This window comes from Neoarius graeffei, chromosome 9, assembly GCF_027579695.1.
Source record: "Neoarius graeffei isolate fNeoGra1 chromosome 9, fNeoGra1.pri, whole genome shotgun sequence".
Taxonomy (NCBI): Eukaryota; Metazoa; Chordata; class Actinopteri; order Siluriformes; family Ariidae; genus Neoarius; species Neoarius graeffei.
In genome coordinates, this window is record NC_083577.1 from 63,189,218 (window position 1) to 63,206,658 (window position 17,441).

Below are 17,441 nucleotides of genomic sequence, written 5' to 3' on the forward strand. Positions count from 1 at the left end.
CGCCAGTCAAACTCTTATGGTTGTCAAGGAATGCCAAGTTAGCTTGCCCACCACGGGCGTGTTGCTATGAGGAAAATTGACACGTGACCAATTCCTGCAAATGGCCTATTACATCATGTGAAAGGTTCTCTCAGGCCACCACACAAAAATGCATCAATTAAAATCAAGCATAATCATACGCATTGCATTATATAATAGCATACTGTATCTATAAGACATGTTTTTATAATACTATGTTACTTAGCTACCAATGTAAACCTTAAAACATATCACCTTGAGTAGTTTGTTGCTGGTGAGGAAGTCTGTGGAGGGCTTTAGAATGGTGGTCATGGCTTTGGCCAGCTCCTCGTGGACTGTTTTACCAGTCGCTGTGTTGGCATCCGTCATAAATACGTACTACACACAGACAAACACATCCACGCACAAAATTAAAACAAGCATGAGCTTTAATTGACAAAAAGGATACAGGTCATTTCATCCAACGACCATTTCGTCCAATAGTTAAGACATTTTGTCCAAAGCCTTCTTCATATGCACTATCAATGATTTTATATTTCAGGTATTTGTTTGTTCGAAAAAAGGAGGAATTCTCAATGGAATTTGACTGAAGCAAAACACATTTTTGCTAAATGAAAATGAAACTGGAAATGACAGGAATCAGCGAGTATCAATTTCAGGCGCGTTCGGCTGGGGCCGCTTGTGGGGAGAGATCGTTTTTATTAGACCAAATTACATAGAAAATCTATACTCGCACTTGCCAGATATCCTTGGCAAGTGCGAGATGATTGATTTATTAATGTTATTTTGGATTGACAGACAATAAAATCCAAAGGATAACATATTAAAGTGAAAAACACTTATTTCCAACATGGTCCTTGATGTTAAGACATAAAACACAGGAATAGTTTTAAGCGTTAACAATAAATCTAATATGGTAATTTTTACGATTAAAGTGATTTACAGTGGGGAAAATAAGTATTTGATACACTGCTGATTTCGCAAGTTTTCCCACTTACAAAGAATGGAGAGGTCTGTAATTTTTAGCGTAGACAGAATCTAAAAAAAAAAAAAATCCAGAAAATCACATTGTATGATTTTTAAATAATTAATTTGCATTTTATTACATGAAATAAGTATTTGATATAATAGAAAAACAGAACTTAATATTTGGTACATAAACCTTTGTTTACAATTACAGAGGTCAGACGTTTCCTGTAGTTCTTGACCAGGTTTGCACACACTGCAGCCCGGATTTTGGTCCACTCCTCCATACAGATCTTCTCCAGATCTTTCAGGTTTCAGGGCTGTCGCTGGGCAACACAGAGTTTCAGCTCCCTCCAAAGATTTTCGATTGGGTTCAGGTCTGGAGACTGGCTAGGCCACTCCAGGACCTTGAAATCCTTCTTACGGAGCCACTCCTTAGTTGCCCTGGCTGTGTGTTTCGGGTCATTGTCATGCTGGAAGACCCAGCCACGACCCATCTTCAATGCTCTTACTGAGGGAAGGAGGTTGTTGCCCAAAATCTCACAATACATGGCCCCATCCATCCCCCCCTCAATACAGCACAGTCATCCTGTCCCCTTTGCAGAAAAGTACCCCCAAAGTATGATGTTTCCACCCCCATGCTTCACGGTTGGGATGGTGTTCTTGGGGTTGTACTCATCCTTCTTCTTCCTCCAAACACGGCGAGCGGAGTTTATACCAAAAAGCTCTATTTTGGTCTCATCTGACCACATGACCTTCTCCCATGCCTCCTCTGGACCATCCAGATGGTCATTGGCAAGCTTCAGACGGGTCTGGATATGTGCTGGCTTGAGCAGGGAGCCTTTGCGCGCGCTGCAGGATTTTAATCCATAACGGCGTAGTGTGTTGCTAATGGTAATCTCTGAGACTGTGGTCCCAGCTCTCTTCAGGTCATTGACCAGGTCCTCCTGTGTAGTTCTGGGCTGATCCCTCACCTTTCTCATCATCATTGATACCCCACAAGACGAGATCTTGCATGGAGCCCCAGACCAAGGGAGATTGACAGTCATCTTGAGTTTCTTCCATTTTCTAATAATTGCGCCAACAGTTGTTGCCTTCTCACCAAGCTGCTTGCCTATTGTCCTGTAGCCCATCCCAGCCTTGTGCAGGTCTACAATTTTGTCCCTGGTGTCCTTAGACAGCTCTTTGGTCTTGCCCATGGTGGAGAGGTTGATTGAGTGTGTGTACAGGTGTCTTTTATACAGGTAACGAGTTCAAACAGGTGCAATTAATACAGGTAATGAGTGGAGAATAGGAGGGCTTCTTAAAGAAAAACTAACAGGTCTGTGAGAGCCAGAATTCTTGCTGGTTGGTAGGTGATCAAATACTTATTTCATGCAATAAAATGCAAATTAATTATTTAAAAATCATACAATGTGATTTTCTGGATTTTTTTTTAGATTCTGTCTCTCACAGTTGAAGCGTACCTACGCTAAAAATTACAGACCTCTCCATTCTTTGTAAGTGGGAAAACTTGCAAAATCGGCAGTGTATCAAATACTTATTTTCCCCACTGTATATAGGTAGCGGTCTGAGTGAATGACCTTGACGTCCGTAACGTCACAGCAGGAAGTCTATCGGTCTCATCGCCATTTCCGCTATACTAAAACACAGAGCTGACTGCAACTCCGATCCTCCATTTTGAGCTAATTTATCGCCATGCCACATAGATGTGTTGCTGGCCGGTGCAGCAACACGACAGAAGGTGGATTTACATTGCGTTCATGGCCCAAGAATGTTCAAACTGCAAAGATTTGGACGCGTTTTGCGAGAAGTTTATTTAATTTGCTTCAGAATGTGATTGTCTCAGTTCATCTGATTATTTAATGAGCCTTTTAGGTTTTATCAGTGAAAATGCATGCATGTACATGTATGCTGCATAAGTTATAGCACCTATCCTGTTTTAATGAGAGTCAACCCACAATCAATGAAGTCAAATCAGTCTTAGTTGAGCAAGTCGGTAACGGTATTTCTTACTTTCACCATAAATTTTTATTTATATGACTTTAGTCTGTAGCTGTCAAAAGCCTCGGCCTTAAAACCGGTTCCCGCTGTGACGTCACGCGCTCGGGGCTGGCTGGCTCAGCGGGGCAGCTCGAACGCCAACTTTGCGGTCGATTTTAACTCTCAAAAAAATATATATTTTTTAAATTCCCATTTATTCAGCATACAAGAGTCAAGAATGGAGATACTATCCACTCAGAAATTAATTTAAAATAAAGGTTCTGCGCATCTCCTTTAACACAGACAAGTCCAAGAACATTACTAAAACAAAATGGGACAAATCATATAAAATAATAAATAACACTACCCTACAAACAGACAAATCTCTCCAACTTAATTATGAATCTGTTACTCTATTCCATCCCCTTTGATATTTAAGAATTAAATGGAACGTGGCGAACTATTCCACAACATGATACCAGTGTAGAAAAAAGCACGTGTGGCTGGATTACTGACTTGGGAGATATGAGATCTGATATCCAGATATGAGAAAACGTGCGTTTTCTCAGTCTTTATATAGGCACGCTGATGCCTCTTGATCATGTGCAGGTTAGCCTCATTAACAGCGCGCGTGCGAGAGTCTGCTTGGGTGCGCGCTGTTAGAAATGACAGAACTATGACATCTCTAAATTGAACTCACTGAAATAAGGTGAGGGGTGTGTGTGTGTGTGTTATATTTTATGTTTTGTTAATTTCCATTTATTACAGGGAGACACAGTCATAAACCTGCTTAATGCACTCCCTTAAATGAATTATGGTTTGTTTATATCTTGATCTTGTCGCACATATAAAATAATTGATAGTGCATATGAAAAAGGCTTTGGACAAAATGTCTCAACTATTGGACGAAACGGCACTGGACGAAGTGTCCTGATCCCGACAAGAAGAACCTGAGAGTCAAAAGTCAACTGCAAAAAACAGACTTAAATAGGAGAACTGTACGTCACGTCCTGAGACTCAATCGAGTTGTACAGTGTGGATTTAAATGCAGTAAAGTCAGGGACACTACTGGTACATCAGACTGTATTGATGTTGCTCACCTTGACATATGAACGTAGATAATGTTCCAAGCCCTCCTCATGGCACTGAGCCACTATATGGATCATAACTCTGTGAGCAGAAATAAACAGCCACAGTTTTTGATATCAGACATAAATTGTATTTATTATTCATGTCTCATACGACAACCAAATAATAGCCTAGTAGACTTTGATTACAATTAATTACGTTGCCTTACAGCAACAGCTTGGGACGTCTGGGATTGTATGGATATCACATCCTCTATACATACACTCGCTGGCCACTTTATTAGGAACACCCATACCTAACAACCTGTGTTTTCTTCCCTCCCCCCCCCAAAAAAATCTGTCCCTCTGAGTTACATGTCAATCCTGAGATCGAGATGCTGACCTCTTCTGCTCCTCGGACCTGCCTGATCCATCCTGGTGCCCTGTGTCTGGTTGGAGTCTCATCGCATCGCTCCTGTGGAGGGCGGCCCCGTATGGACAGTCGAAAGTCGCACTTGGAAGATGCTCTGGACGCTTGCAGTAACACTTTTATGGCTGAGGACTACAGTTGACTTGCTAACTTTAGGACTGCAGTTGTCGTGAACAGTTTTGCACTCAAGTTTCCATCAATGAAGAGTTTATAACATCAACGACACTGACTTCATGTTAAAACTGTTAATGTTATAGTCATGTTGTCTGTCGTTGTCCAGGTGAGGATGGATTCCCTTTTGGGTCTTGTTCCTCTCGAGGTTTCTTCCTCATGTCGTCTGAGGGAGTTTTTCCTTGCCACCGTCGCCACGGGCTTGCTCATTGGGGATAAAATTGGCTCATGTCTTGGGTCATTCAGATTCTGTAAAGCTGCTTTGGGACAATGTCTATTGTTAAAAGCGTTGTACAAACAAACTTGACTTGACACCTGCGGTTTTATGCCGTTATCTAATCAGCCAGTCCCTTGACCGCAGCACAGTGCATAAAATCATACAGATACAAATCAAGAGCTTCAGTTAATGTTCACTTCAAACATCAGAATGGGGAAAATTGTGATCTCTGTGACTTTCACTGCGCCATGGGTGTTGGTGCCAGATGGACTGGTTTGAGTATTTCAGAAACTGCTGATCTCCTGGGGGTTTTCACACACAACAGTCTATAGAGTTTACATAGAATGGTGCGAAAAAACAAAAAAAACATCGAGTGAGTGACATTTCTGTAGGTGGAAACGTCTTGTTGATAAGAGAGGTCAGAGGAAAATGGCCAGGGGTGGGTTTCCCAAAAGCCTCTTAACGCTAAGAGTATCTTAACTAGGAGAGAGTGTTCATTGTGCTGCTCGCTCTCCCATTTAACGATGATCTTTGTGCTGCTTTGTGCTTTGGGAAACTCAGGCCAGATTGGTTCGAGCTGCCAGGAAGGATACAGTAACTCATATAAATCACTCTTTACAACCGTGGTGAGCAGAAAAGCATCTCGGCATACAACAGCAGAAGACCACATTGGGTTCCACTCCTGCAGCCAAGAACAGGAGTCTCAGAATCAAGAACAAGTTCCTATTCAAGTGGCCACTGAGTGTATATTCTAAAAATTTTCTACATCTTATCCCTTTATTGCGTTTTCCACCACACTAGGGCGCTTCCTTCACTGCTGATGATATTTTCAAGCACGTGCAACTGTGACTCCTCCTCAAGACAGATTGGTCCATTATTGTCCCGTCACAATTGTAGACCACAACACAAGGGTTCAAAATGAGGTAGCAGTTTGTAAGCACATATCACACACATAATAACTACAACCCCGATTCCAAAAAAGTTGGGACAAAGTACAAATTGTTAATAAAAACGGAATGCAATGATGTGGAAGTTTCAAAATTCCATATTTTATTCAGAATAGAACATAGATGACATATCAAATGTTTAAACTGAGAAAATGTATCATTTAAAGAGAAAAATTAGGTGATTTTAAATTTCATGACAACACCACATCTCAAAAAAGTTGGGACAAGGCCATGTTTACCACTGTGAGACATCCCCTTTTCTCTTTACAACAGTCTGTAAACGTCTGGGGACTGAGGAGACAAGTTGCTCAAGTTTAGGGATAGGAATGTTAACCCATTCTTGTCTAATGTAGGATTCTAGTTGCTCAACTGTCTTAGGTCTTTTTTGTCGTATCTTCCGTTTTATGATGCGCCAAATGTTTTCTATGGGTGAAAGATCTGGACTGCAGGCTGGCCAGTTCAGTACCCGGACCCTTCTTCTACACAGCCATGATGCTGTAATTGATGCAGTATGTGGTTTGGCATTGTCATGTTGGAAAATGCAAGGTCTTCCCTGAAAGAGATGTCATCTGGATGGGAGCATATGTTGCTCTAGAACCTGGATATACCTTTCAGCATTGATGGTGTCTTTCCAGATGTGTAAGCTGCCCATGCCACACGCACTAATGCAACCCCATACCATCAGAGATGCAGGCTTCTGAACTGAGCGCTGATAACAACTTGGGTCGTCCTTCTCCTCTTTAGTCCGAATGACACGGCGTCCCTGATTTCCATAAAGAACTTCAATTTTGATTCGTCTGACCACAGAACAGTTTTCCACTTTGTCACAGTCCATTTTAAATGAGCCTTGGCCCAGAGAAGACGTCTGCGCTTCTGGATCATGTTTAGATACGGCTTCTTCTTTGAACTACAGAGTTTTAGCTGGCAATGGCGGATGGCACGGTGAATTGTGTTCACAGATAATGTTCTCTGGAAATATTCCTGAGCCCATTTTGTGATTTCCAATACAGAAGCATGCCTGTATGTGATGCAGTGCCGTCTAAGGGCCTGAAGATCACGGGCACCCAGTATGGTTTTCCGGCCTTGACCCTTACGCACAGAGATTCTTCCAGATTCTCTGAATCTTTTGATGATATTATGCACTGTAGATGATGATATGTTCAAACTCTTTGCAATTTTACACTGTCGAACTCCTTTCTGATATTGCTCCACTATTTGTCAGCACAGAATTAGGGGGATTGGTGATCCTCTTCCCATCTTTACTTCTGAGAGCCGCTGCCACTCCAAGATGCTCTTTTTATACCCAGTCATGTTAATGACCTATTGCCAATTGACCTAATGAGTTGCAATTTGGTCCTCCAGCTGTTCCTTTTTTGTACCTTTAACTTTTCCAGCCTCTTATTGACTCTGTCCCAACTTTTTTGAGATGTGTTGCTGTCATGAAATTTCAAATGAGCCAATATTTGGCATGAAATTTCAAAATGTCTCACTTTCGACATTTGATATGTTGTCTATGTTCTATTGTGAATACAATATCAGTTTTTGAGATTTGTAAATTATTGCATTCCGTTTTTATTTACAATTTGTACTTTGTCCCAACTTTTTTGGAATCGGGGTTGTACTAACAATGGCAAAACTTACAGTAAAAAAAAAAAGTTCATGTATTTTACTTCTTAAAAAGAAGAAATCAGAATTTTTATCCACAAAGTCCTTCCTGAATATCCGGTCAATCGAACACTGCTTTGTGTTTTAGACAAGCAGGTAAGAACTGACCTTGTGACATTGACAGCAACATCCTCGTGAGCTGCGCTGGTGAGAACGCAGAACAGCTGGTTCAGAATCGTGGGGAGGAAGTTTATCATCGCGTGAGCTTCCACTGCATGCAAACTCTGGAGATGACACGTGCACAATCCTTTAATCTGGCTTATTCAATCAAATAGTCTAAAATGGTTGAACAAATAAACCTTAAATCACAGGTCTAATCATCCCCGTGTTGATTAGCACCTAGACCATGCTTTATTATTAATCAGTTCCAAATCTGGGCATCAGTGTGTTGTAGTGGAAAACCAGCACTTCTGGGAGGCTAATGGACGGAGGGTGGAGAACAAAGGTCCCTGATTATGGTTCCTGTGCTGTTATCAGAGAGGAATAGTGTGTTTACACATACAGTCCAGAGATATGAGGTCTGTGTGAAGCTCCCTATCGAGTTCTCTAATGTACCGAGTACATTAAAAAAAAAAAGTGTTATTAGACTACAAAAACAAGGCTGACTTGCCAAACATCCTCAGGAAACATATGCTCAGGCACATAAATACATATACATGGAAAGCGTAAGAGAAAAAAAAGGTTTGCATTAGTGTGTTACGGAGCTATACCTTAAGATATTTGACCAGCTCGCCTCCTGTGGACTGGGCTGCAGACACAGTGCTCTCACAGTGCTGGAAGAAATTGTGCAGATGCTGATCCTGTTGACAGACGAGAAGTTAAGTCCAATTTGAAAATAATTCTTGTACACCAAAAAAAAAAAATCTAAAAGAAGGAAATGCCACTACATAGCATTATTGAAAAAATAAACATTCAGATGAAGTGAAAAGTGTAAGAGTTCTGCTGAGACCTGTGTGTAGACGGTTGACACGAGGTGAGTGGAGACCTTAAACAGTGGCTTTCCTCCATCAACCCACTTCACTTCAGGGCCTGTGTGCTGCTACACACACACAACCAAAACAAAATCACGGTTGAGCGCAATTTTATCGTTAATGGTAATCAATAAATATTGTTAAATATCCACTTTAGATCTATGTGGCAGCGGTCAAGCGTCGGTCTGTGACCGGAGGGCGGAGTCAGGGAAGGTAAGTGGCAGAATCACTACACCTGATGTGAATAAACCTGTGTTTGTGTGTCTTCCCAGCAACCACGCCCTATATAAGGAGAGAGAGGGCAGAGGAAGGGAGCTCTCCCGCACCAGATGACTCGCGTGCGACTGGGAGAGTGTGGAAAGTTAAAAGCTGAAAAGCTAAAATAAAAGAGTTTTGGAACTCAGTTCTGGCCTGCCGTACTTCTGTGCTCCACCCACCCGTACAAACTGTCACAGTGGTGCCGAAACCCAGGAGCGAGCACAGAAGTACGGCAGGCCAGAACTGAGTTCCAAAACTCTTTTATTTTAGCTTTTCAGCTTTTAACTTTCCACACTCTCCCAGTCGCGCACGCGCACACACACACACAAATCATCTGGTGTGGGAGAGCTCCCTTCCTCCGCCCTCTCTCTCCTTATATAGGGCGCGGTTGCTGGGAAGACACACAAACAGGTTAATTCACATCAGGTGTAGTGATTCTGCCACTTACCTTCCCTGACTCCGCCCTCCAATCACAGACCGACGCTTGACCACGCCCCCACTGCCACAATCTGCTATCTGATGCCATACTTTGGTCTCTGCAGGACGTGCTCACCTTGCTGTTGCCCTCCTGGCAACTGAGGTAACCAGCAGACAGGTTTGCAGCTACAGAAATATTCTGCTCGTTCATGATCACTCTGCCATCCTTCAGTAAGGGCAGCCATGCATAGCCCACTACACACATGAACACAGATATGCACATACATACAGTATATATCATTTACCAGCTTAAGGTCAGTCCATATCGTGAAATACCGTGACTGAGGTCTTGAAAATACTGACTGAGGCTCTCTGGGCCGAGAGGTCACGGTATTTCACGATGCGGACTGACTTTAAGCTGGTAAATAATATATTTATTTTTTTCCTTTACCAAATTCTAACAGAAAATGAGAGCGCCCGAAAGGGAAACCATATTTAGAACAAACCTGCTACAAGCTCGTTTCTGCCCTTTGCTCCTCAATAAACTGCTGGATTTGCTCAGCATTAGTGACAGTTACAGGTTTTTAGCTTTCTCCTGAAATGTTTTCTTTTATTTCGTCTTCATCAGGGTAGTAAAACTCGCTTTCGCTGTGAATACTGTCGTTATCGCTATCCATGCTGTAAAATTAATGCTATTATACTGAGAAATACGAAAATAAATGGTGACAAAAAATTGCTACTATGTTTGTTGTTGTTGTGAAGGAGCGAGTCGCCAAAGGTCCGTAATCGGGGTCCGTATCGTAGGATTCCGGACCATTTGCGAGCCAATCAGAGCCCACGATTTGATGGAAACCGGACCGGGAAAAAAAAATCAAAGACAGTTATGACGAGGACAAAACAGATGCACTCAAATAAAATGATGTAAATGTGGGTGTACCAAATGTAAATAATTACAAAATCACTGGAAGAGCACTAGAATGCATATAATACAGTTGAATATTATGAACAAGAACTCTAAATCTTTATAATCTAGCCTTTTAGAGATAGCCTCAGGAAAAGTATAACTTTTCATGGTACTGTTTACAGTGCTGGAGAAAGAACATAAGAACAGACTTGTCTTTCATTCCAATACATTTAAAGATTTGGCTTTGAATTCATGCTATTGTGTATTTAAAACGTCTGTTGACAAAGGTCCAAAACTACCCTTACATTTCTGTCATAACTAAATGGGAGGACAGAAATTAGGCTGAAAAAAAAAAGTTAAGGAGTCGTAAAGGAAAAAAACAAACAAACTGTAATAAAACTCAAAAGTACGGAAGCCGCGAGAGGCCCTTCATATAATCTTTTTTTATTCACCTTGTTATTCCGAGATAACGACATAATTAATTCAGGATCTCGAGAAAACACCACAACTAATTGGAGATCTCGAGAAAACAAAACCGTTATTTCGAGATCTCGAGAAAACAAAACAATTATTTCATGATCTCAGCTGGATCACTGTATCTCCGTCGGTAGAGACGAAGCCGGGCCAGTCTTCTGTGGCGGTGCCGCGGACTAATTTTGAAATCATCCCTTATTAAAAGACTTAATGCAATCTCTCCCTGTGTCAACCCCTGATCAAAATATTGCCTTATTAGGTGATCGATTATTCCAGACATTCTAATGACCAAAGTTGCGTCTATACAGAATGAGAAATAGCCCCAAAGTCAGCATATCACAAGTCTCTTGGCGCACCTGAATGAACCATTTCTCAGCTGTTTACTTGAGATCATGAAATAATTGTTTTGTTTTCCCGAGATCCCGGAATAATTGTTTTGTTTTCTCGAGATCTCGAAATAACCGTTTTGTTTTCTCGAGATCTCGAATTAGTTGTGTTGTTTTCTCGAGATCCTGAATTAATTATGTCGTTATCTCGGAATAACGGTTTTGTTTTCTCGAGATCTCAAATTAGTTGTGTTGTTTTCTCGAGATTCTGAATTAATTATGTCGTTATCTCGGAATAACGGTTTTGTTTTCTCGAGATCTCGAATTAGTTGTGTTGTTTTCTCGAGATTCTGAATTAATTATGTCGTTATCTCGGAATAACGGTTTTGTTTTCTCGAGATCTCGAATTAGTTGTGTTGTTTTCTCGAGATCCTGAATTAATTATGTCGTTATCTCGGAATAACGGTTTTGTTTTCTCGAGATCTCGAATTAGTTGTGTTGTTTTCTCGAGATCCTGAATTAATTATGTCGTTATCTCGGAATAACGGTTTTGTTTTCTCGAGATCTTGAATTAGTTGTGTTGTTTTCTCGAGATTCTGAATTAATTATGTCGTTATCTCGGAATAACGGTTTTGTTTTCTCGAGATCTCGAATTAGTTGTGTTGTTTTCTCGAGATCCTGAATTAATTATGTCGTTATCTCGGGATAACAAGGTGAATTAAAAAAAGGATTATATGAAGGGCCTCTCTCGGCTTCCGTACAAAAGCACATTCAATTCACATTAATTCCAAACTACACTCGTAATTCGTTGTTTTTCCTTCTGGAGAGCTTTGCACCTGTCGATCCTGAACCTTCCAGGCACAAAGGTAGGACTGTACTAATACAGACTGCATGGACTGTTTCTTGATCCTTAGCGTGCCTGTTGCCTTACCCTGTGTCTCCACCTGTTCCCGCTTCTTAGTGCTAGCTTTGCTGTTGGTGTCACAGCTGATGTGGTAGAACGTGAACAGAAGGTGGTGCTTCTCATTCAGCTGAGTTGGCAGCTCAATCTTAAACTGGCAGAGAAAACAATAATGCACATTTAGAAAACCACACCGCTAGTGCTAATGTTCCTATAAGAGGACAATAGTGAAGGTCTGAGTGGTTTACCTCATCATAAAACTCAGGGTTTTGCTGATGATGCAACACTCCAGCAATGCCATTCTTAGTGAAAAGTGATCCGCCTGGACGACCATATATACACTGCAAAGTAGAGAAATGGATCAGACTAGGTAGGTTTATGTGTACAGGCGCATCAATTTATAGAGGGCCGGTGTTCTGATAAACTGTCCTACACGTCAATGCGTCCTACAAAGCCCCACTGCGCATGCGCAGAGCACAAAACATCATTTCTTGGCATTTGAACAGATTTTTGTCCTATATCAGCTGTGCTATAAACGGTGCAGATTAACGGCGTGCATTCAATCTTTACTACTTAATATAACATAATGCTGATTTCTAACCATTGTGCGAGTCTTGCAATACATCTGAAATATGGTCATTGAGTTGTCAGAAAGTCCTGCATTCATATATATATTTTTTAAAGATTTTTTTTCGGCTTTTTCCACCTTTTATTGGATAGGACAGTGTAGAAACAGGAAATGAGCAGGAGAAAGAGAGAGACGGGGAGGGATCGGGAAATGACCTCGGGTCGGACTCGAACCCGGGTCCCCGGATTTATGGTATGGCGCCTTATCCACCTGAGCCATGACGCCCCCTGCATTCATATATTAAAGTAAAAGAATATTCTGACGAGGTCGTTTGAACTGTCAGAACGTCCTACACTCCTATTTTAATGTAGAAGCATACGTCAGAACACCCTACATTTATATATTGTAAAAACATATTCCGATGGTCATTTGAATAGTCAGAACGTCCTACTTACTGTAGAAGCATATTCTGACGTGGTCATATGAGTTGTGAGAACGTCCTGCGGCGTCATTTGAATTGTAAGAACGTCCTACACTCATATTTTAATGTAGAAGCATATTCTGAAGGGGTCTTTTGAATTGTCAGAACATCCTACATTCATTTATTAATGTAGAAGCATATTCTGATGGGGTCATACGAGTTGTGAGAACGTCCTGCGGCGTCATTTGAATTGTAATAGCGTCCTACACTCATTTTAATAGAGCAAACGGTACTTGTGAATAGTGACAAAAAAAAAAAACCTATCAATTCTACATATTCTGACAGGGTCAATTGAAGAGTCAGAGCGTCCTAGATTCATATGACTGTAAAAGCATATTCTGACGGAGTCGTTTGAATTGTCAGGATGTCCTACATTCATATGAATTCTGACAGGGTTGGTGGACGTTGTATCAGTGTAGAAGCATGTTCTTTGCAGAGGGAAAAAACGCGAACTATAACCAAAAGTTAAAGTTGAATCACACTGTAGGATTTCCTGCAATGTAGGACTGCTCGACAGACATGTCTGACATCCCCTCCCAGGGTTCTCCACGAGGGGTTTTAGAGGTGCAGGCCGCCCCCCTTTCTGTGATTCCCGCCCCCGTTTAATTTCTGCCGCCCCTTTACAAAAGGAAGAGACGTCCCTTTGTTTTCTTTGTGACAGATAGCCTTTCTCTGTTGTGCCGCTTTTCCACTACAAACGCGGCTGAGTCGGGCTGAGCGGGGCTGTTGGAGTTGCATTTCGACTACAACCGCGCTGAACCGTGCTGGCTGGAAGTGGGTGGACACATTGGGTGGAGTTAGCGAAAGTGGGTGGACGTCAGGTGATGTCGTTAAGCAGCGCAAACAGTGACATCAGTGATCTTTTAAGTGGTAGTCTCACGACCCGGATAGTAAACAATAAACATGGAGGACATGGAGTCGTTAGTGTTGCTGGTCTTGGTGCTGTGGCTTGTTGTCACCGACAACGCGGACAGATACTGGCAAGAGCGTATAGATGAGGCGAGGCGCATAAGGCTTCAGAAATTCTCGTAATTCTTCTCCTTCCGGGTTTGCGGTGTTTACAGATCCCAGCGCGCTCGCGGGGCGTGTGTGGGCATGTGAGGACACTCCTCCTCACCAATCAGTGCACAGGGGAGTGTCTGCTCACGCCCCTAGCCCCACTCGGCTCGGCTTGGCTCGCTTCAGCCCCACTCCAAAACGGTGCGAGTTTTAGGGGCTAAGCAGGGCTGAAGCGAGCTGAGTCATGCTGGTTTTTGGTAGTCGAAACGCGAGCTGTGTCGGGCTGAAGTGAGCTGAAGTGAGCTGAAAAAGGGTAGTGGAAAAGGGCCATTGGAGTACCGACAACACGACAACACCCGAGTGTGAAACTCATTTACCAGCAATTAGTTTAGTCAGTCTGACGATTATAGTCTAAGAAAAACGTTTCACACTTCGGCGTTTTTGAGTCTAACATGTGTGAATCGACACCAAGTTCGAGATAACTGATTGTTATTGTCGGCAGAGAAATAAAGGATAAAAACAAAAAGTTCAAAGTTGGTGTAGCAAGCGTGATATTGCCTATAAAACCGTGAGGATATAACCTGGCTGTCAGTGTTACTGTAGCTCTTGAAGTGCGTACACTCTGTCGAAATGTCTCTCGAGCGATTCGGTTTTATGCGCAAGCGTTCCACTGTCGACATCGAAAACATCGATCCAAAACGGCGTAAGATCTCTGGTCAGGCTACTACTAGCGATGCCACAAGCGAAGTTCCTAAGCTGAGTGACAACAAGAAGCATCGTAGATCCGGATGGTATCCGCAGTGGAGTGAAAAGTACAAATGGCTTTACTACGAAGAGGGTAAAGGTAAGATTTGATCTTTTTAAACAGACTAGTTTGTTAACAATTTCCAGATTACAATTTTGTTTCTTGTTTCTCCATGACCACAACTTCGACGATCATAACGTGCTTTCTCCGTGATGATTCTACTGCGAAAGCTATCATTGGTCATTTTGATCATGTGATCATGGCTGACAAATCACACGTACCGTACTAAATATAATATGTAGTTTGCTAAATAAAAAAATATTTTTTCCAGTTCCATTTCAAACAATGTGCCTGAATATGATGTGTAAGTGTGTAATGTTTGATGTATGATGTGTTTTGTACCAGTCCAATTGATTCCTCTATTCTAAATGATTACTATTTGAGAGTATTTTATACACATTTTATGCAAATGACATATGTAAATCTATGCATATTTGTTTCAAGGTCATCCGATTGACCCCCACCCCCCTATATTTTCAATCCGTGGAGAACCCTGCCTCCTAACGTAGGACGCTTCGCGGATGTAGGACCGTTTATCAGAACACCGGGAATGAGAACTTTTGTAAAAAAGCTATATCTTGCCTTTAGAGGAAGTGCATCCTCCTCATCCGAGTCTCTGAACTCCACACACACGGCAATATTTCTAGCCTGCAGACACACGATGCACAGTGACAATACACACATGCCTAAGCTGTCGCTCTTTAATCGTGTTCACTTTAATCATGCACAAAAATGTTTCTTACACTAACGAAGAGAGATTTACTGCTGGTACCTTAGCAAAAGTCTTCTGGCTGTCATATTTGAGGTGGCGTGGGTAGACATACAGGTGATTGTTATAGGTGGTGAAGGGTTGTGAGCATTTCGCGATACACGGCACAAACTCCTCGACCTCAAACAACACCCCGTTCCAATTACTGCTCTCGAACTGACGCACTGGGATATATGAGGAAGTTATGCAGTCTACTCAAATAAACACACAAACATATACAGGATTTAAAATCCCACCGCATACATGTGGAAAATAAATTGCACGAGCACAAGTAGTTGCCAAGTTTGACTCACTTGGGAGATCTGGGGCCACATTGTCGATAGTGACATCCAGATTCCCCAGGATTACTGGCAGCTTAGCCATTTTCTCTGGCCTGAGAAAAACACAGGTACAAAGGACAGATTGAAGACAGGATAGAAGCTATTTTAATCCTCACTTCTACTCTAAATAATACAACCCCGATTCCAAAAAAGTTGGGACAAAGTACAAATTGTAAATAAAAACGGAATGCAATAATTTACAAATCTCAAAAACTGATATTGTATTCATAATAGAACATAGAAAACATATCAAATGTCGAAACTGAGACATTTTGAAATTTCATGCCAAATATTGACTCATTTGAAATTTCATGACAGCAACACATCTCAAAAAAGTTGGGACAGGGGCAATAAGAGGCTGGAAAAGTTAAAGGTACAAAAAAGGAACAGCTGGAGGACCAAATTGCAACTCATTAGGTCAATTGGCAATAGGTCATTAACATGACTGGGTATAAAAAGAGCATCTTGGAGTGGCAGCGGCTCTCAGAAGTAAAGATGGGAAGAGGATCACCAATCCCCCTAATTCTGCGCCGACAAATAGTGGAGCAATATCAGAAAGGAGTTCGACAGTGTAAAATTGCAAAGAGTTTGAACATATCATCATCTACAGTGCATAATATCATCAAAAGATTCAGAGAATCTGGAAGAATCTCTGTGCGTAAGGGTCAAGGCCGGAAAACCATACTGGGTGCCCGTGATCTTCGGGCCCTTAGACGGCACTGCATCACATACAGGCATGCTTCTGTATTGGAAATCACAAAATGGGCTCAGGAATATTTCCAGAGAACATTATCTGTGAACACAATTCACCGTGCTGTCCGCCGTTGCCAGCTAAAACTCTATAGTTCAAAGAAGAAGCCGTATCTAAACATGATCCAGAAGCGCAGACGTCTTCTCTGGGCCAAGGCTCATTTAAAATGGACTGTGGCAAAGTGGAAAACTGTTCTGTGGTCAGATGAATCAAAATTTGAAGTTCTTTATGGAAATCAGGGACGCCGTGTCATTCGGACTAAAGAGGAGAAGAACGACCCAAGTTGTTATCAGCGCTCAGTTCAGAAGCCTGCATCTCTGATGGTATGGGGTTGCATTAGTGCGTGTGGCATGGGCAGCTTACACATCTGGAAAGACACCATCAATGCTGAAAGGTATATCCAGGTTCTAGAGCAACATATGCTCCCATCCAGATGGCGTCTCTTTCAGGGAAGACCTTGCATTTTCCAACATGACAATGCCAAAACACATACTGCATCAATTACAGCATCATGGCTGCGTAGAAGAAGGGTCCGGGTACTGAACTGGCCAGCCTGCAGTCCAGATCTTTCACCAATAGAAAACATTTGGCGCATCATAAAACGGAAGATATGACAAAAAAGACCTAAGACAGTTGAGCAACTAGAATCCTACATTAGACAAGAATGGGTTAACATTCCTATCCCTAAACTTGAGCAACTTGTCTCCTCAGTCCCCAGACGTTTACAGACTGTTGTAAAGAGAAAAGGGGATGTCTCACAGTGGTAAACATGGCCTTGTCCCAACTTTTTTGAGATGTGTTGTTGTCATGAAATTTAAAATCACCTAATTTTTCTCTTTAAATGATACATTTTCTCAGTTTAAACATTTGATATGTCATCTATGTTCTATTCTGAATAAAATATGGAATTGTGAAACTTCCACATCATTGCATTCCGTTTTTATTTACAATTTGTACTTTGTCCCAACTTTTTTGGAATCGGGGTTGTAAAGGACACACAAAGAATAGTAAGAGAAGGGAGGCGGTGACATGT

At 41.8% G+C, this 17,441-nt stretch overlaps 1 protein-coding gene across 2 annotated transcripts in view; it reads right to left on the reverse strand.

Annotated features, from left to right (window-relative positions):
• LOC132891930 (dedicator of cytokinesis protein 9-like) overlaps positions 1-17,441 on the reverse strand; it is a 262,272-nt gene that overhangs the window by 56,104 nt on the left and 188,727 nt on the right. For both annotated transcript variants that reach the window (XM_060930066.1, XM_060930065.1), the window contains exons 16-26: positions 15,631-15,710; positions 15,341-15,528; positions 15,151-15,216; positions 11,964-12,056; positions 11,746-11,869; positions 9,247-9,365; positions 8,414-8,503; positions 8,175-8,264; positions 7,573-7,688; positions 4,068-4,137; positions 274-396 (exon numbers count right to left, since the gene is read on the reverse strand). In XM_060930066.1, the coding sequence (XP_060786049.1) occupies positions 274-396; positions 4,068-4,137; positions 7,573-7,688; positions 8,175-8,264; positions 8,414-8,503; positions 9,247-9,365; positions 11,746-11,869; positions 11,964-12,056; positions 15,151-15,216; positions 15,341-15,528; positions 15,631-15,710 (1,159 nt within the window). The remainder of the gene's footprint in view (positions 1-273; positions 397-4,067; positions 4,138-7,572; positions 7,689-8,174; positions 8,265-8,413; positions 8,504-9,246; positions 9,366-11,745; positions 11,870-11,963; positions 12,057-15,150; positions 15,217-15,340; positions 15,529-15,630; positions 15,711-17,441) is intronic.